The following is a 16,373-nucleotide window of genomic DNA, read 5'->3' as shown; positions in this document are numbered from 1 at the left end:
TGGAAGGTATGTCCTAGAATCAGTAGGAGTGCCCAGAGGAAGACTTGTTCAGGTATGACTTCAGCCCCACCTTCCCACCCATTAAAGGGCTGTAACAGGACACTCCCTTGGGTGCAGGGATCCAAGGCAACAGAGGCAGATTTCCCATCCTCAGGGTCTATGACCAAGGCTAGAAATGGAGTGTACTGTAAAAGTATATTTGGGATTTCAAAGACAGGAGTGTAGAAGTGTCTAAAGTCTTTTTTAGCAAAGAATAATACCACTCAGACCAGGACAAGCAGAACCCCTGTGCTCCTCAGGGTCTATGACCAAGGCTAGAAATGGAGTGTACTGTAAAAGTATATTTGGGATTTCAAAGACAGGAGTGTAGAAGTATCTAAAGTCTTTTTTAGCAAAGAATAATACCACTCAGACCAGGACAAGCAGAACCCCTGTGCTGGGCCCCACGCCCAAGCCCTCACCCCCACACCCCCATGAGTCCCTCTCCAGTGCTTGGTGGGTGCCTGATGCCAGCCCTATTGGTCTAAGGATTCATCTAATGCTAAAGTCGAAAGGAATCTTAGGAGTGATCTAAATCCAGTCCTTTCATTATACATGTGGGCAAATTGAATCCCCGAGATAGTGGTTCAGTTTCTTAACTGAAGTGCCCTGCCATTAGGAAGTGGAAGAGAAAGGATGAAAACTCAGAGCCTTGTATACCAATCCTGTGCTCTTTTGATGTCACTGAGCTGATTTCTACATAAGTGTTTTTATCTGTTTGTCCCTCTTCCGGCTAGAAGCAGCTTCATGGCAGGTGCCACGTCTTACTGCTCAAGTTCCCCAAATTGTGATAAGCATTTAATGAATGTCACTGCCCCAAACATGAATTAACAAAGTTGGGTTACTTCATCACAAAAGGACTAGTCTAAGAAACAATTGGTGAGACTTAGTTTAACAGCATTAAAAAAAAATGCTTTAAGAGTTGAATAAAGTAAAACCATAAGGTTTCCTTGGAAACCTTGGGTTCTCAGAAGAATGCTACAATGCTTTCTCTTCAGCCAAGGAGTCAGGCTCAGGCACATCTCATGTTCATGGCCATTGTATAACAGGAGGATCACGGAGTGGAAAATGCCCTAGACTGGCAACGACTCCACTGACTTCTCAGTCACAGCAGTGAGCAGAAAGGCCTCCAAGGCCAGATAATTTACAGTGAACAAAGTATAGCAAAAGGACAGCCACTCCAGCAACACTTACCATAGTTGCTTGGAATTAGTCCAGTCCTGCCTTTGGAGGTGCCTTTCCACCAATTGGTATCACTCTGGCAGAAAGAAGGAAGAGTTAAGTTAAGGGGTATTAAATCACTTTTAAAACCATTTAGCTCACAGGCTGTTCTACAAAATGTCCATTGGCCCTGCCCACATTTATCAAGCTTCCTCACAAACTAGCGATGGGCATCCACTTCCCCTATCTCTAAATTACAAATACATATGCATCCACCTCCAAGAAACAGAATACACCTCATCACAGAGCCTCAACAACCAAACAAATCAAATTGATATAATAGGAAAGAGAAGGGAAAAAAATTACATTAGTTGAGACTAGCTATAGGATTTTATTGTCCAGAGTTTAATTTCTCTTAGCTTTCAGATACCATTTTTTTTTTCTTTTAAGGGGGGAGATTCTAAAGATCTCTTTATTTTACCTTCATTTTTTGGTTTTTTATTATAGAAAATTTCAAACCTAAACAAAAGTAGAACAATATAATTAGCCTCCATCTACCCTTTTAAGGGGGGAGATTCTAAAGATCTCTTTATTTTACCTTCATTTTTTGGTTCTTTATTATAGAAAATTTCAAACCTAAACAAAAGTAGAACAATATAATTAGCCTCCATCTACCCAGCTGCCAACTGCATGAGTCATCTTACTCATGGCCAGTACTGTTCCATATCCCCCCACAACTTCTCTCCTCTCCTGGATTATTTTGAAATAAATTCTAGACGTCATATTATTTCATCTGTCAATATTTCAGTATGTATCTCTGAAAGAGAAGGATTTTTTCAGAGACTATTGTAATACCATTATCATGGCTTAAAAATTTTTTTTCAACAATAATTCCTTAATGTCATCAAATATCTAAGTCAATACTCAAATTTTCCAATTGCCCCATAATTTGGGATCCAAATAAGGGCCATACAATATGATTGACTGATTTGCCTCTTAAGTCTCTTTTAATCTATTGGTTCTCACTTCATTCTTTTTTACCTCTTAACAATAGATTTGTGAAGAAACCAGTTTGTTCATTCTGTAGAGTTTCAAACAGTATGAACGTTGCCTGTTGTACCCCTGTGTTATCATTAAACACATCCCTCTGTTTCCCATATCGTATATAAATTGCTCATTACCTCTAGAGGCTTAATCAGATTCAGCTTCAAAATTTGGGGCAAATCATAGGTAGTATTGGTTTCTCCTACTGGGAAACACATAATGTCTAGTTGTTTCTTTTTTTGTAATGTTAGTAACTATTGATTATCACTGTCTGGATCCATTATTTCCTAGGGGCTGCAAACTGGTAACATTCTAATTCTACCGTTCTTTCTTCATTTAAATCGCTAGAATATCTGTTCAAAGAGAAACTTTCTCTTATCAACTCTCAGGTTACCCAGACATGAACGAATTCATAGAGAAAAGGCAGGATAAATGCTGGTTTTCTTTTAATAGTTGTCAGAATAAAACGTTGGTTCCCTAGCGTTCTCTCATGCTGACCAAATGATGTTTGTGTGTTTTGAAGTAACATTAAGAACTCAAAAATTTAAAAATATTCAATGTGTTTTAATCCTTGAGTCACTGCCCTAATTGATGCTCAAATTGTCTTATAACATTGGGCAGCAGGAGCCTCTTCAAGTTAGTTCCTGAGTCCTTCCTATGTGACCCTAATAACTAGTCTTTGGGAATTCCTTGTTTTCTAATAATAAAATGTTCTGGGTTTGTCTTGTAGGTCTGTTGTCCCAGACCCGGTACCAGCCATTTCTCAAAGAGGCCTGTTCCTTTTAATGGGAGTTAAATAACATCATCACTGGGTTGGTCATTTTTTCTAGGCCCTTTCAAAGAACAGAGCAGGGATTTTTTTTTTTTTTAATATAAAATTCAACATGATACTTCTAATTCAGATGAAGGACTATAGAATTTTTACTTAACTCATTGATCTTACACCTTGTTTATCCTTTCTCCCATGCTGAAAATCTTGGTTGCCAACATCACTGACCTAATGACTCATTTGTCCTAAACCACAATACACATGCAACAGTCTCAGAATTAGCAATACCAAACACTTGATGCGAGACTGTGAGCATAACTTACTTCATCTTGAAAACTCTTATTACCACTTGCTATGTCCTTTGTGTGAGCCCTGTCCAGTGAAGTTATATGGTAACTAGGGGTAAGGTAGTGAGAACAACAGGTAGAAACGGTTTGCTGACTATAAAGAAGGGACTTAATGATTAAGTACTGGTATGGTAACAGCTGGTCTGGCTGCCTGCATCACTAGACCACCAAAAATAATAATCATTGTTATAGTGACGTTAGCTTGTTTCTTACGTAGTAATTGCTTCTCGAGTTTTTCCACTGTTTTGTGTGAACTGCCTATAAACGGGGACCAGGAGGTGGCACAAAGAAATGTGTACGCTCCTGGGTCACGGCCTACTGGATGCTGTATCCTGTAAGTAAATTACCCTCGCAGTTAAAATTCTTTGCATTACTAGATGGAAGTGCCTGCTTTATTTTTCCATCTCAAAATACCTTATCTGTTTGGTGGGCATTTTGTCTTTGCTCCACTTTCAGACACTTCCGTAAAAAGATCATGATTTAAAATAGTTCACTTTTTTTTTTTTTTTTGCAGTTCTTTTTATTCTTAATATATATTCTACCAGGTATGTTCAGTCAAATTGCTGAGTTTTAAAATCACTTGGAATACCTCCTCTCTGTGTGATTATGCTAATTACTGGGTTTCAATTAAATTCATTTTATTCATTCTACTTTTAATTTTTAGAGATTACTTTTTACTATTTACTTTAATTTTATAACTATGTAAAAGTTTAAATGATTCCAAAGTCAAATCTCCAAAATAGGGCATAATTTTTTGGAAAGCCTATCTTTCATCTGTGTACTTTCTTACCACATTTTCTTCCTCCACATAAAGAAAACTATTTTTATTCCACAGAGAGTAAAACTAAATTTTACTTTACGACTCATCCTTTGAGGCTTTTTATTTTAAATTGAGAAAAATAGGTATATGTATATCCTTTCATTCTTTCTCAGATAAGTGAGGGCATACTTGCTACATTTTTTCACCTTGCTTTTTTCATTTAAAGTACTCCCTAACGGCATATAGAGATATTCTTCACTCCTTTTTATAGCTGCATAATATTCCATTTGTGACTATAACAAAGCTTAGTCAACTATACTCCTACTGGTAGACATAAGGGCTACTTTCAATCTTATGCTATTATAAATTGTGCTAAAATGGATAGACTTGTGCATATGTATTTCTATGCACATACACATTTAAATAACTTGCAATGTTATGTCTACATAAAATAATCTTATATATCTTAAGTACATATGTGGCATTACAAAATTTTAACTGGGCTTACCATGTCGGTAATGTAGATAATATCACCTTCCTCAAAGTACAATTCATCTGGCTAAAAGAAAACAAAAAAAGTTTTACTCCATGTGATTTTTCATGAATTAGAATATAATCATGTCTTTAATTATATAGATCCAAATCCTAAAGTATCCTTATACACAATATGGTTTTTATACACTTAAATCAGCATATAGACCATATAACAAAACATTATTGACAAATTAATACATGAATAGAAAACTGAATTTTTCCTATGATGAATTTCAAAGAATTACACAGACAACAAATAAGAATCCCCCCCACACATATCTTATATTCTCCCACAATAAAAGCAAGACATTTTAATATGAGAATAGAATACTAATAATACTTTTTCTTTACAAAAATTCCGAAAGGTGATATATATTTTTTCATGAAAGGATAAATGTCTAGAATTAAAACCATAAAAAAATAGCTAGAAGCTTGGTTCTCTCTTAAATGAGACCACAATCCTTAAACACTTTAATATCAACATCTGCTATCTGCTTATTTGGAGAAAATCATTATCCTATCTCTTCATGTTCAGAGAGAATGAACATTTCATGAATGAGAATAATCAATACATAATTCAAACATTATTAAGACTAAAGAGCTAAAAGACATGAAGAAGCAGTAACTCAGTCCAGAGACCATAAGAGGCTCTAAGGAATTAGTTAATTACACAGCCCATATGTGTTCTGGCTTGAACCAGCCAAATGCCCTACAAACTCTCTGAATAAAGCCAGGCACGCTAATTAAACATCTTTTTCCCATCAGTAGATAACACTTGTCATGACTTTATGAGTAAATAGGACTATGCCTATTGGGAGGGAATTTCAGATATTGGGAAATGTTTACGTCATCATGTTGAATAAAAAATGTAGAGTACGGGCCGGCCTGGTGGTGCACTGGAGAGTGTGCCGCTTGGGAGCGCGGCAGCGCTCCCGCCGAGGGTTCGGATCCCATGTGGTGACCGGTTCCCGCTCACTGGCTGAGCGTGGTGCAGGCACAACACTGAGGGTTGCGATCCCGTTGCCGGTCCCCAGTACGGGCGCGACACCGAGGGTTGCGAGCGCGACACCAAGGGTTGCGATCCCGTTACTGGCCATTAAAAAAGACAAAAAGGAAAAAAAAAAAGCACGACACCAAGGGTTGCGATCCCGTTACTGGCCATTAAAAAAGACAAAAAGGAAAAAAAAAATGTAGAGCACAAAATTTCACATAGGAAAACATCAAAATTATGCATGAAATATGCATAGAAAATCTCCAAATTTTTTATCATGAGCATGTATTGCTTTCATAATTTTGATGGTGAAAATACTTTTAAAAGAAAGGCTTTGATATTCTCGATTATAGTTACTGTTCCATATAAATAAAAATTATGTTAGTTTAAAACCACTACCCTAGGACTCAAGCCCCTCCTCCAGGCCCTGAGTTACTGTTGCATGCAGCACCTATTTTCAGCACCAACTTCAGGAGATTGAGACCACAGGAGGCAGATTTATGTAATTCCAGTGGCCAAGCATACTCAGTAGTAAGTTTATCCTTGAATGACCTTCCCCCAGAGGTGCTAGAGAGCATTGAACATATTTTGAGTATTTTTCAGAGAATATGTTAAAATTTGACCACTGAGCATGCTCCAAAGAAGCAAATAGAGCACACATAAGCCTAGGTAACATAACCAGTTACATAACTGGGAACCACCTCCTTATTTAAATATTCATTAGATATCATGAATATGTATAGAATTGCCAACTATAAAAGTAGAATCCAGGAAGAAGGCAGGGCTGTGCTCACTCTTGAGTCAGCCTGCACTTTGCCTGTGAAGTGTATATTTCTTGCTCTTTTCAGTAAGCCTGTTCTCAGTTTCTACTCTGACTCTGCTCTTGAATTCTTTCCTGCAGTGGAACCAAGAACCTGGTGGAGGAAGGGGTTGAGGTCGGGTATTCAACCTCCCTAGACCCTCTCCTCCAGTAACAAAAGCTGATCTATATTATTATTATAACTATTGCCCCCTAAATATAAATGAAGAATATATCAGCTTTATTATGCAACCACAATACATGAATATTTAGATGTATTATGCATTCAAATACAAAAATTAGCAAATGATAATTAATGACACCCCAAAAATGACTGAAGTTCTTCAAAAACAACTTTCTGGAACATTTGTTGCATTACACTTTGATTTATAGAGACTAGACTTACACATAGCACAAGCTACTCAAAATCAGGTAAACCTACTAGTCATGATGACATACATTTTAATATTATTTGAAATAGATATTGAGGAGAAAAGAAATTAAAGACCTCTAAGATTTTCTCAAATATGTCTCTAAAATGTTCTGGTGAACGATGATCAATATTACTACCAATAGGTGATAGATATAGAAAGTCACTAGGGAAACAAACTATTTCCTTTAGTATTTCCTTGCCACAAACCAGATCACTCTCTGAGAGGCTAGAAAGAGGACTCACTTGCCTCAGCAGCACCCCAGCTGGACACGGTGGCCATCCCCATAATGGTAAGGTTGGCTTTCACTGGCAATTTTGACACCATTTAACCATCTCTCCTTTAGAAGTCACTAAGGCACAGGAGGGGAGGATGAAAGAAGAATGGTACAAGGAAAACAAGACATATGTGCCCTGCAGCCGTTTTCTGCAGTGACGGGTTTCAAAAGAGTTCACTGCCTTAAAGAGATCTTTCCCACCTCGTAGCCAAACTTGGCCATTTCTACTCAGCACTTCTCCAAAAGCTAATCTCACCCACTTATGTCTTAAAATGAATTTTCCTCAATCAGTCCTTTCAGAGAAGTTAAAGAGCTATCTTTCCCTACAGCTTCAGCATCCAATTAAAATCACAAAAATTTCCACATTTAATAAGATCACTCACCCTTGAGACAAAAAGACATGTTATGAAAAAGTACCAAATAGCTTTAAAAAAGAACGTGTGTATGTACACACAAACAACCCTTTGATTAGTCTTTCTCATAAAATAAGCAATAAAGTCTGGAAGAATGGGGAGTAACTGCCTAATAGGTGCAGGGTTTTATCTTGGGGTGATAAAGATGTTTTGGAACTCATTGGCAGTGGGGGTTGCACAACATTGTCAATGCATTCAATGCCACTGAGCTGTTCACTTTAAAATGGTTAATTCTATCTTAGGTGAATTTTACCTCAATTTTAAAAAATGTAATAAAGCCCAAAACAGTTAAAACTCAATGTCTTTTAAGTAATTCTTGTCCTTCGTGCTTTGGTAAAGCACATTGTTTGGAAAATGCCACTAAGCACAGTTGTTTAGATACTTCTCCTTGCTGTTTCAGTTTTAAATTAATGGCTGCTATTCAACACTGGTGTCTGCCACAAGCCACCCATTAGGTCAGACTTGATTTCCAACAGAGGCAAAAGCAGGCAGTCGATTGCAGTCAGGTAAAAAAAAGGTCTCGTTATGTTTTCATCCTGAGAAACAACAGTGAACGGTTTATTTTCTTTTTGATCAAGAGCTCCCAGACATAAAATGGTACTACCTGTAAAATATCTTTTTCCAAAGAAACTAGGCGCAGTGGTCTCGTTATGTTTTCATCCTGAGAAACAACAGTGAACGGTTTATTTTCTTTTTGATCAAGGGCTCCCAGACATAAAATGGTACTACCTGTAAAATATCTTTTTCCAAAGAAACTAGGCGCAGTTTATCCTGAAGTAGCTAAGGAGGTGGTCTATCAAACTCAGACTGTTGGTGGCAGTACAGTCAACAAGGAAATTACATGATTTTAAAAACAGACTTTATCTACAATATTCACGTTTTCCATTAAGAAACCACTAGCAGAACACTTGATGTAAATTGTCTGCTGAGGATCTACTTTTAAATTCCTGGAATCATATTCATGGAACAGAAATGGGAAAATAGTGACCTGATGATGCAAGTACTTCTATATTTCCAGCTTGTTTTTTGGTTTTAACCACATTCCTCCTTTCTTCTCTCCTTGAAAAACCACAAGGTATCAGAACAAATAAGCTGTTGGCCACTGGGATGTCACAGTGATAAGCACACACTTGGTAACATATTTTCCCATTTCCATTCCAAATAGACTTAGTAACATGTAATTCCCAAGGCATTAATTTTGGTTTATGCAAACATAGTTTATGAAACGTTTTGAAAACCTGTGATATACTATTGAAATTTTTCAGATTTGTCAGCCTGAAGCCTCAAAAATTAATAAAAAGAAAGAACAAATCAAATTTTCCACAGAGGTTTTTATTTAACACAGAGGTATTTATTATGTGCCAGGCACTGGTCTGGGCATTTACAAATATTAACTGATTTTTAATCCTCACCAACAACACTATGAAGTGGGTCCTATTCTTATCACCATGTTACAAACAAGGAACTTGTCCAAGGCAGACTACAGAGTTTCCTGCTCTTAACCACCATCTATGCTTTCTCTCAACAAAAGCATCATGCATAGCTATTATTGGTCATCACGGTGTCATGACCAGGGTAAAAGCTGGGGCCTCAGAAAGTATCTGTCACTCCTTCCCCAACCCTTCACCCCTTATAATGTACAACAAAACCAACAGCAGCACGTTTTAATTGCAAAGCATACTTGACCTTATTTGGTCCTCACAACACCCCACTAGGCAGGGCCGGGTCATGGGTATAATCTCTATTTCACAACCTGGCTCGGAAAGGTTGAAGAATTTGCTAGGAACCACAGTGAGTAGCAGGGCTGGGCTCCTGCCTTAGCTTTTGGATTCCCATGCTAGGGCTCCTTCCTCTACACATGGTGCTATAAACTTAGTGTAGCCCAGCAAACTTTACATGCTATAGCAGGGTCCTGCTGCTTTCTTTTTAGGAATCAACACACCTCCAGCACAGGGGAAATGCTGTTCTCTCCCTATCAGTACATCTTTACACTGGTCTATCCAGTCCAGCCAGGTCTCTGTGTGACACTTTACTGGATTTAGCAGGGTCCTGCTGCTTTCTTTTTAGGAATCAACACACCTCCAGCACAGGGGAAATGCTGTTCTCTCCCTATCAGTAGTACATCTTTACACTGGTCTATCCAGTCCAGCCAGGTCTCTGTGTGACACTTTACTGGATTGGGGGTTGGGGGAGAAATAAGAACCAAACAGGGCTGGGTGGTGCCAGGACAACCTTGCCTTTCAGCGAGACAGATGAGAAGTAGGTTGGCAGGAAGAACCAGGAGCCACAGCTGCCTAATGTTCTACCTGTCCAGTGGACCCCCAAGACTGGGGTTCGTCCCTATCTCCTAAGGGTGGAATAGTAGCTAGAAACTGGACCAGGCCTCCCTGGGATGCTTCCTATATAGCAATGTCCCTCAGAGTCCAGGTCAGCCCGTCACTCTCATTTGGTCCCAATGACTTTAAGGAGGCCAGGTCAGTTTGGGATGTGTCGTGACATATCTTTCCCTCCAAGAAGATAGCTACTGGTCGTATGGGAGAAAGACCAAACTGAGCTTCTAGCAGAGTCTAACAGAAATTCTCACTCAGAAAAAAATGTAAGACTAACCTAGTACTAGGATGACATTAAAAACTTAACAACAGGTACAGCATGGGTACTTAAGCAGTCAGGAAGGCCCAAGCGAACTAGAGGCTACCTGCTCCACCAGACCCTACTCCTTTAATACCTGGATCAAGGGCAGGTGGGAAGGGGCAGACTGTGGAGGCCATGGGGCTTGGGGTGTCATTACTAACCACAGCCTAGGATCCTCGGGACCAGGGATATTAAACAATACAATAACATTTTAAATATAGAATATTTTTTAAAAACCTAATGAATTAAATGTGCATTTTCTCCTGTACATTCAATAATAACTAAGATATTTTAAAAAGCAGTGAAGAAACTCCACCCTGGAGGAGAATTAGAGGTAAATTACAATAATCAATACATCAACCCATCAAAATGATTTGTTAAATGTCTATTAATATAGCAACCACTACTCCTTGAACAGTAACAATTAGTCCTTAATAGTAACAGCAGCTTCACACCATTAATCTCACTTAATTCTCACCAGAACTTTATGAAATTATTATTATTCTCACTTTACAGATGAGAGCACTGAGACAGAGATTTGGTTATTTCCTCAAGGTCACACAAAGGTTAAAGAAGCACAGCAGGCCCTAAACCCTGGTGTGGGTTCTGAACCCCTGTGATCTCCTGCCTCCCTAGACACAGTGAAGCATCCCAGTTCTAGCAGGAGTGGCCAGAGACCCTTCGGGAAGAGGAAGTATTTAATGGAGTTTAGAGCAATGCCCTGGGTCCAGAAACGGTTCAGAGAGGGTTCTACAGCGAGTCAGATCTAGACTGCATGGTCCAAGAAGGGGAAGAATGGAGCACGGCAGGGCTGGAAAGCGGGTCCGGATGACAGAGGACTTCATTTTTAGCCAACTAAAGGTTTGAAGCAGGTGGCTGGAGCAAAGCTACATTTTAAGGAACATCGATCTGGCAGGAAAATGTAGATGAAATGGAGAAGCTAGAGTCATGTAAAGTGAGTGAAGACTTGAGGTCACGAAGAGCCAGAGGAGGAGGAGGAAGCCAGTGAGAAAGGACAAAGGTGATGCCAACTAAGGACACTGAGAGGAGAAAGCCTCCAAACCAAGTAAATGCAGGTCCCATTCTAGAGTCATGGAGGCAGCAGCGGATGGTCTGTTCATTGAGTGGCCCAGGAGCACAGCTGATGACCGCCACCCTCTCCCGCTCTCCTCCTCCTCAGGGGACACACAACCCGGGGAACAGCTGATAAGGACAATCAGAGGCATGAAATGCAGTCCTCCCTCAGAGCATGGGCTAAAGACAACTTCTGGGCCTCAGACTTCCCTACCTGTCTTATCTTCCCTGCTCCCCATCCCCAAATTCTCATGCTGAAGTCCTGTCCCCCAGTATCTCAGAATGTGACTGCAATTAGAGAAAGGGCCTTTAAGAGGTAATTACGTTAAAATGCGGGCTTTAGGGTGGGCCCTAATCCAATATGGCTAGTGTCCTTATAAGAAGAGATTAGAACACAGACATACAGAGGAAAGGGAGAGAAGACGGCCATCTACAAGCCAAGGAGAGAGGCCTTAGAAGAAACCAACCCTGCCGACACCTTGATCTCAGACTTCCAGCCTCCAGAATTCTGAGACAATAAATTTGTTGGTTAAGCCACCAAATCTGCGGCACTTTGTTACAGCATCCCCAGCAAATGAACACACTGCCCACTCCCCACCTCCCAACACAGGAGAGTTGTCAGTGGAAGTGCTTGGTGAGAAGAATAAAAAACTGAACCAATCCCTTTCTTGTTTCAGAAACATTTTGTTTATATGGTCTTGGGACCTCATCTGAGTAGACACACACCCCCTAGCAGCTGTATTAGTCGCTACCATTTACTGGCGCTCACCACGTGGTGGGCCTTGGTCATTCCTCCCACGCTCACGGCACGGCTCTGCTGTGCAATGGTTAATACTATTCCCATTTTCAAATGAGGAACTGATGACCAAGAGGTTAAATAGAGTCACACAGTGAGTAAATCACAGGTTGCGATGTGAAGGTGGGCCCTGGCCTGAAGGCAGCTAATCGATGCCCAGTGACACTTGTTCTGTGCTACCTTCTGAGGAGCCACTGGCCCTGGGGATGGCAGAGGGCAGGGCAAACCAGATGAAGCTGGCACAGAGAGAAGGCTCCAGTGTCTGGTGTGTAAGAGAGAAAGTCAGCCAGAACAGGTTTCCCTTCTTGGTAGGTGGGCCCTGGCCTGAAGACAGCTAATCGATGCCCAGTGACACTTGTTCTGTGCTACCTTCTGAGGAGCCACTGGCCCTGGGATGTGAAGGTGGGCCCTGGCCTGAAGGCAGCTAATCGATGCCCAGTGACACTTGTTCTGTGCTACCTTCTGAGGAGCCACTGGCCCTGGGGATGGCAGAGGGCAGGGCAAACCAGATGAAGCTGGCACAGAGAGAAGGCTCCAGTGTCTGGTGTGTAAGAGAGAAAGTCAGCCAGAACAGGTTTCCCTTCTTGGTTTCTTTCTCTTTTGCCTCCTAACTCAGGACTCCCTGCTTTACTACCTAATCACTCCTGTATCAACACATTCCAATCACTTCCAATCTTCCCCAGAGCAAAATCCAAATGACAGCCCTGGGGCCCAACATGATCTGCCCTTCCTCCCCGCCCCCACTCTCTGAGCTCGTCTCTCCCACCCTCTCCCTTGCTCTCGACCTTCTGAGCCGTGCTGTCCTCCCTGCTGTTTCTAGAATCCACCAAGGAGAATCAGGGAAGGTTAGCGTGAGATTTACATGGAGGATGACTAAGAGATCTCCGTGCTTTATATAAAGGTCACTTGGTGATTTGAAAGCAGGTGGTGTCACCATGTGAGGAAAAGCCACACAAGATGGACTATGTGACCTTGAGATGGGGAGGGCGCGCACATCCACCTGGGGACGTAACTTGCACACCTCTGGCCTGCAGTGGGAAGTGACCGCACATTCATTCCTGTGAACTGCCTGTGTCTAGCAAAGTAAAGGCAGACCACTTAGCCCACAGCAAGTGTCTAAATGGAATCACAATAGGTTTTTATGTCAATTTTAAAGTCAACAACTGAATACTTACAGTTCTGGGTTCAAACGTATACAGAGCTCTGAAGACTTTAACTTGCCCTGAAAGAGAGGAAAAAACAGCATCTGATCAATTCATCCTATACTGAATTTGCTCTAAATAACATTATCCATTATGTCCTTCAGAATCCCTAATTAAAAGTCCACATGAGAAAGTTATTTCAGAATTATATGTTTTTGCCAGATAGGAGGTATTTTAAAAACACTGGCTAAATGAATGTGAGAATAAGCACGCGCCTCTTGGGCATGACTTTGCTTCCTCCTAATTATTATTTGTATTTAGCTCCTGTCCTATACAGAGCCCTTACAACTCTAAGATCTAAGTTTAAAAGTATAAAGGTGAGCATCTTAACATAAAAAAAAACTTAATGTGACTACCTACACTGGTTTAATATTCTTAAATCAATGAATTATGATTTTATATTTTCAAAAGAGAAGAAAATATGAGAGAGAGAAAAAAAAAAATGTTCAATGAATGAAGAATGGGTGAATAAAGGAATGAATGAAAGCATGCATTCAAAAAAGTCTGAAAACCAGTAGTTTAGAACAGCACTGTCCAATATAATTTCATGTAATAATGGAAAAGTTTTATATTTGTGCTAGTCACATATAGCTACCAAACATGTGAAATAAGGCTCGTGTGACTAAGGAACCGATTTTTAATATTACTTATTTTCAATTAAGTTAAATTGCCACATATGGCTCTGGTGGCTAGCACATGGAAGGATGCAGGTTTAGAACATCAGAAAATGGGACTTAATGTCCATTAAGAGGAAACTAAGTAAATCAGCTCTGATTCATCCACATGATAGAGTTCTTTAAAAAAGAATGCTGCATGTTATTCACAATAGCCAAGATATGGAATCAACCGAAGTGTTCATTGATGGATAAATGGATAAAGAAAATGTGGTACACAAACACAAGGGAATGCTATTCAGCCTTTAAAAAGAAGGAAATCCAGTCATTTGTGACAACATTGATAATGTCCTAGAGGACACTGTGTTAACTAAAATAAGTCAGGCACAGAGAGACAAACACCCCATGATCTCACTTATATGCAAAATCTAAAAAACTCATCGAACAGAGAGTAATGTGGTGGTTAGCAGAGGCTGGGGGTTGGGGGCCACGGGGGAGATGTTGGTCAGAGGACACAAAATTTCAGTTAGACAGGAGGAGTAAGTTCAAGAGATCTAGTGTACATCACGGTGACTACAGTTAATAACAATGTACTGTGTACTTGAAAATTGCTAGGAGAGTAGATTTTGAGTATTTTCACCACAAAAAAAATACGTCCGGCAATGTGTGTTAATTAGCTTGATTTAACCATTTCGCTATGTATACATATATCAAAACACCATATTATGCACCATAAATATAAACAATTTTTACTTGTCAAAAAAAAAGGATGCTGCAGATAGATCCACAGACACTGACATAGAAAAGAGTTTAAAAGTCTACATATATTCATTGAAAAAAACCAGTTTATGCAGCGGTATGTAAGTACCATCCTGTTTATGTTAACACCACACATGCACACACACAAATACATTGAGTGACAGCACTGATTACAGAAGCCCTTCAAATTCTACTTTACATTTACTGTGTACATTCATTACACTGAAGATGTATTGCTTTTATAATCAAGGGAAACAGTAATGATTCTTTCATTTGGGGCAGGGAGGAGGAATCATTCTTTCTTCTGAACATCTACATAGGAGAGCAGCTCAGATCCCCTGTTACTTAGTTGTCTACAAGAAAACACTCTTTGGGCTGAGCCCGTGGCGCACTCGGGAGAGTGCGGCGCTGTGAGCGCAGGTGCACTCCCGCGGCGAGTTCGGATCCTATATAGGGATGACCGGTGCGCTCACAGCGCTCACTGGCTGAGCGTGGTGCTGCCGGTCTCAAAAAGGACAAAATTAAAAAAAAAGAAAACACTCTTTTTGCAATCTGAATCTTAGTACCACGTCTCCTGCTCTGCTGTGGGAAGTCAATAGGCAGTTGCAAAGGTGAAGAGCTTTTTTGTTCAGAGTTTGTTTTTTACCCACACCCACAGTCTGGAGAAGGGAAACACCAAACAGAAGGAGGAGCTGCCAGGAGAAATATTTTCTGCTGACTCGACTGTCTCTCTGAGAGAGGAGATTCATTATCTTGATGACTCTGAACTTTCCAAAAAGAAGTTACACAAGGAAGCCATCCATTTGTGACCAAAATCAATAATGACAGAACTTTCTTGTTCTTTTGAGGAATGGCAGTGTTATGGCTAATTTTGGAAACAAGATCCAAATTTTACCTAAAATTCTGGAAACAAGATCCAAAGATTACCTAATGGGCTCAGGTAAAATTCAATAAAAATGAAAGAAACTGAAAACAAATACATAGAGTGTGACTAAACCACTGATTTTTATAATTGTACCTTTTGTGACTGTCCTACTTAAACTGTTCACACCTGAAAGGAAGTGGGAGATTTACTTGTATTTTGATTTATACCAAACATTGAACAGTAGGCACTTCCTTAGGCTATTATGCAAAAGAACACTCTATCTGTGTAAAGTTGTAGGAAACACTTTCACATAATGATCCTATTTATTACTTAATGTTGGGATATTAACCTCTTGTGGATTCTTTTATCCATACATTATAAAAGTTCTGAGCCATAGTTTATTCATTCTCAGAACTGAGTCAAGTAGAAATGCTTTTATTTGAAAGCAATAGAAACAGCCAGAGGACATGAAAGAAATGCATAAAGAAGGAAAACAGATTATGTTCATGACTACAGTTTAACAACGCTGGATATTTCCCAAGAAAACAATAATTAATCATAATTAATTGACTGATCATCTTTACGTCATATTTAATTCAACTTTGAGCAATGTTCTATAGGTCTATAGGTTTACAGAAGAGTATGGAGGGAGAGAAATTAGGGTACTCTGTATTTCTATATTATCTTCCTTGCAGACATTTAGAAAAATAACAGTAAACATCTTAATGGATCATCAAGAGCAGGCGCTGATCAATTCCAGACTTATTTAAAGAAGGCAAATTCACAAATGTAAAATAGTTGTGTTCTTGTATTTGCAAGGAGGCTATATTAGATGACTTCTGGGCTGACTGGTTAACTCATTTGGTT

At 39.7% G+C, this 16,373-nt stretch overlaps 1 protein-coding gene across 1 annotated transcript in view; it reads right to left on the bottom strand.

Moving 5' to 3' along the window:
* The window catches only part of OSTF1 (osteoclast stimulating factor 1), a 67,817-nt gene that overhangs the window by 14,384 nt on the left and 37,060 nt on the right, over positions 1–16,373 (bottom strand). The window contains exons 3-4 of the mRNA XM_008590737.1: positions 4,629–4,679; positions 1,234–1,297 (exon numbers count right to left, since the gene is read on the bottom strand). Of these exons, the coding sequence (XP_008588959.1) occupies positions 1,234–1,297; positions 4,629–4,679 (115 nt within the window). The remainder of the gene's footprint in view (positions 1–1,233; positions 1,298–4,628; positions 4,680–16,373) is intronic.

The sequence above is a fragment of the Galeopterus variegatus genome, unplaced genomic scaffold (assembly GCF_000696425.1).
Source record: "Galeopterus variegatus unplaced genomic scaffold, G_variegatus-3.0.2 Scaffold6344, whole genome shotgun sequence".
Taxonomy (NCBI): Eukaryota; Metazoa; Chordata; class Mammalia; order Dermoptera; family Cynocephalidae; genus Galeopterus; species Galeopterus variegatus.
The sequence above is the reverse complement of the archived record's forward strand: the minus strand, read 5'-3'. Positions and strand labels throughout refer to the sequence as shown.